Source organism: Frankliniella occidentalis, unplaced genomic scaffold (genome assembly GCF_000697945.3).
Source record: "Frankliniella occidentalis isolate FOCC.00 unplaced genomic scaffold, Focc_3.1 Scaffold3342, whole genome shotgun sequence".
Taxonomy (NCBI): domain Eukaryota; kingdom Metazoa; phylum Arthropoda; class Insecta; order Thysanoptera; family Thripidae; genus Frankliniella; species Frankliniella occidentalis.
In genome coordinates, this window is record NW_026270404.1 from 1 (window position 1) to 4,099 (window position 4,099).

At 52.1% G+C, this 4,099-nt stretch overlaps 2 protein-coding genes across 2 annotated transcripts in view; one reads left to right on the top strand and one right to left on the bottom strand.

Annotated features, from left to right (window-relative positions):
- Positions 1-174: 174 nt before the first annotated feature.
- On the top strand, positions 175-2,534 carry LOC113211651 (uncharacterized; the record flags this gene model as incomplete). The annotated part of the gene is given in 6 exon segments (XM_052276533.1): positions 175-389; positions 650-817; positions 965-1,036; positions 1,187-1,411; positions 1,948-2,064; positions 2,199-2,534. Coding segments are annotated over 6 exon segments (1,013 nt in total), but the record flags the coding sequence as incomplete, so codon positions are not given.
- Positions 2,505-4,099, bottom strand: part of LOC113211650 (modular serine protease-like) — a gene marked incomplete at its 5' end in the record, with an annotated part of 5,355 nt that continues 3,760 nt past the window's right edge. Inside the window, 6 exon segments of the mRNA XM_052276532.1 lie at positions 2,505-2,687; positions 2,795-2,974; positions 3,068-3,224; positions 3,376-3,549; positions 3,661-3,788; positions 3,891-4,061. Coding sequence (XP_052132492.1) covers positions 2,662-2,687; positions 2,795-2,974; positions 3,068-3,224; positions 3,376-3,549; positions 3,661-3,788; positions 3,891-4,061 — 836 coding nt within the window.

Here is a 4,099-nt window from a genome sequence, read left to right on the forward strand (position 1 = left end):
TTAAACAAGAGAAAATCAGAAAAAATCAAGAAAAAAAAATCTGAAAATATCAATGGAAATAAGGAAAAACCTTAAAATTGGTGTACGCTTAAATTCAGCCAGGAGTACCCCTCGGACGTAACTACCCTCGCGACGGGGTCGGTCCGAAACGCTGACAGCGGCATCGTCTCGCAGGGAGGACGGTGATCCCGACGAGCATCGCGGAGCTGAAGGCGTACCTCGCCAGCAGCGAGACCCTCATCGTCAACCTCAACACGACGTACGACTTCACGGACGCCGAGGGCTACAACACGACGACGGGCTGCTGGTACAGCGAGTGCGCCGATAGCAACGCGGGCCAGAAGGCCCTGCCCCTGTACAACGCGTGCTCCGGGAAGACGAGCACGTCGGTGAGCAGAGCACGCCGACGACGCGTCCATCATTGTTGACGTCATTGAACACCGACGAGACCTCCCTCGTTGGCTCGCTCATCCTGGGGACGCGTCCCTAGGTTTGAAAATTTCGGAAAATTTCCGAAAAAAATCCCAACAATTTTCGTTTCTTTTCGAAAATTTTTCGTTTGACCGAAAATTTTTGCGGTATTTTTCGGAAAATTTCCGGAAACTTTCCAGGGCTTCCTGCCCTACGCGTCCCTCCCTCCCGGTCGCAGGTCACGTACTCCGTGGCGGGGTCCAGGACGCTCGAGCTGCTGGTGGCCTCCAACAAGACGGTGAGGAGCACGAACGGGCTCGGAGTCATCAAGGGGAAGGGCCTGCGGCTGACGGGCTCCAGCAACGTCATCATCCGGGACATCACCATCAGCGACATCAACCCTCAGGTTAACGCACTCTTACACTTTTCGGGGTGTAATTTACTCAAATGGGTTTTCTTTTTCTTCTTTTTATTTACTGATGGAACCTGAACTTTGATCATAAATCCAAACGTGACATTTTTCTACCAATGTGTGTTCTTTTCCACGTTCCAGGTCATTTGGGGAGGAGATGCAATCGTGTTTAACAAGGCAACCAACATTTGGATTCACAAGTGCACAATCCGGGTAAGTACCACCTCAAGTCTCGATATTATAGAGAAATAAGATTATATCGCATGCGATTTTGCAATATCGAAAAAAGTAGCGAAGCGCGATGTATCGCGCAAACACCAGGCCTATCGTGCTATTTCAAACTGATATCGTATCGATGTGCAGAACATCGGGCGGCAGCACCTCGTCTCGTACGTGCAGGAGAACACGGGCATCACCGTGTCCTCGTGCCTGTTCGACGGCACCACGGACTACTCGGCCTACTGCGACGGCACCCACTACTGGCTGTGGCTCTTCTGGGGCACCCGCGACGAGGTCACGCTCATCAACAACCGCGTCGTCAACGTGTCCGGGAGGACGCCGCACGCGGGCGGCGAGAGCTCCTCGGACGTGAGTAGATACCGGTACATACACTGCACAAAATAGAAAATTGTCGAAAAAATGAGAAAATCCTGATTAATACGATAACAAGATAATTTTGCTTCACACAACCATGTCATCACGGATTTCTTCGTCAGCCCCATGTACCGGTAAATGGGGGTTAAAAACAAATCTGTAATGAAATGGTTGTTAACAAAATAAAACATACATTTCTCATTTATAAGGCAATTTTTTAGAATAGAGTCTAGTCGTGACAGCGTTGCACAAGGGTCACATAGGCGACGTGTACTTTTACGAGCGGTTTGTGTTCTGAAGTTACTGCGACCGAGGGCTTCATCGTTTCACGTGTGATGGTACAGTCAGCAGTTCGTGAGAGTGGCGTTATCGTCGCACAGGCAGAAACGGCTGTCGAAACAAAGTATCGAAATGATATCGAAAGTACACGTGCACAATCGATATCGTTTTGGCGGTCGCCGCAGGTTTGTTTATTGAAATACGCGCGCGCAATGTTCTGAATCGAGCCTGTCCAATTTCTCGCCCTCCAGAAAAGCCTGATCCACTTGGTCGGCAACGAGATGGACACCAACCCCCACCTCGGCATCCAGTCGCAGGTCGGCGGCTACATCCTCGCCGAGGGCAACAAGTTCATCAATTACTCGAACGTAAGCCCACGCTCGCTCGATACATCGGTATTATGCTTCGATAGGCTATCGTAGTCAAGTTGTTTGAGCCCTATAACGTGTTCCTCGCGCCGCGGTCTCCACCTCACTGAAGCCCTCGTCTCTGTCCCGGGCAGCCCGTGGCCGCGAGCGCCACCGGTGGCTACCTGGCCATGGTCAACACGGCCGCCCAGGCGGCCGCCTGCAGCTCCTACTTCGGCGAGAACTGCACGGCCAACGCGTACGAGAGCACCACCGCGCCCACCCGCTGGGACCTGACCGTGCTCAACCAGTTCCAGTTCCTGGACAGGGCGGCCGTCAACGGCGCGCGCGCGGCCGTGTGCGAAGTGTGAGGCAGCAGCAGACAAGGAGGGAAGTACTTTACCGTCATGAAGCACAGGACGACTCACTTAGGAATTTTAAAGTCCGAAATGTATACAAAGTGGTTTGAAAAAGAATCATTTTAAGGAAAATGTATAGACATATTCTTTTTAAAAAATCTTCAAAATTCTTCCAAAAAATCCTTCATGAGAAATTAAAATTCCTAACCACAATCAACAAAATAGTCAGTGTGACTACAAGGCGACGTCCGCCTCTCCTTTAGCCACTGAGACGACCGTTGGGGCCTGAAAACAGACACAGCCACGATTGTTTTGAGTTAAAAGTCAGAACTGGAGCACGGAACACAGTTTGTTGTTGCATTCATTCGAAATGATCGAGGAGGAGCCCTTACCGTTGTTTCGTATGGAGCTGGCGACCACGTTGATCCAGCTCACGAAGTTGGAGATCTTGGTGTAGGCGCTGTACGTGAACAGGTTCGGGTGTCCGACGGAGACGATGCCCTGCAGGTACCAGCGGCCGTCGTGTTGGAACACCAGGCCGCCGCCGCTGTCCCCGTGCGACACCGTGGACCCTGCACGAGGATCGGGCTGGTCATTTTGGAGTCCAAATCCAACGATGTTTGCTCCCCGTGTTAGCTGTTTCCGACTGTATACTCTATACTTACCGTTGATGTGTCCGGCGCAAAACTTGTCCTGGCTCAGGTACTGCAAGAAGTCGTTCGGCACCTCCTTGGAGCACTTCTCGAAGGGGATGTAGGGCATGTCGGCCGACTGCAGGGCTGAACTGGGGAACTCGTTTTTCGTTCTACCCCACCCTGGAACCTGTAAGACAAAGGGTTCAACTACTGTGAAAGCTTCAACCGCTCCGAAAAATATCTGCAATGCATTTGCGCAGACACGAATACTGTTTGTGTTTAATTATAAAAACAAATTCTAAGCGTGAAAAGTAAACAACCCGTCCCACGATTAATACCTTCCCTACGTCCCCGGTGGCGAGCGCCGGCACGACGTAGCCCTTCCAGTCGATGCAGATGGGCACCACTGTGGGGCTGAGCGAGAAGGGCGTGGCCAGCTCCAGGATGGCGATGTCGTCCTCGTACCGCTTGGCCGCGCCGCGGTAGTGTGGGTGGGGGTACAGCGCCTTCACCTGAAACCACGTTCACACCTCGAGATCAGAATGATTACCCATTTCCAACTGATGGCGATTGTGTTTTGGGACGTTTTCGTGCTGTTGGCACAACATCCGCATGTCACTTACGTTTCGACGCTGGACCGACTCGGTGTTGCCCTTGGACCAGTCCCGGTACGTGTTCCCGACAGTCACTTGCAGCTGCTTTGGGTCGTACAACCTGTTCTGCTTGTGAATGTCGAAGACACAATGTGCGGCTGCAACATTTTGAAATTATTGCAATTATTATATCTTTATTTTTAAACAAACGGAAAAAAAAGATGCGGGTGATATGGTAACTTTTGGCATGTGAGGCTCACCTGTGACCACGATTCTTTCGGACAGCAGCGACCCTCCGCAGTTGTACTGGCCGTCGGCGTACAGGCCGACGTGCCAGGGGAACTCGCTAGCGCTGGCCTCCGAGCCGCCGATGATCCGCAAGGACACCTTGTGGGAGCCCACGCCGCACAGCGACGGGGAGACTGTCAGAGCTGCGGCAACAGAAGGGGGTCAGAGATTGGCGACTCGA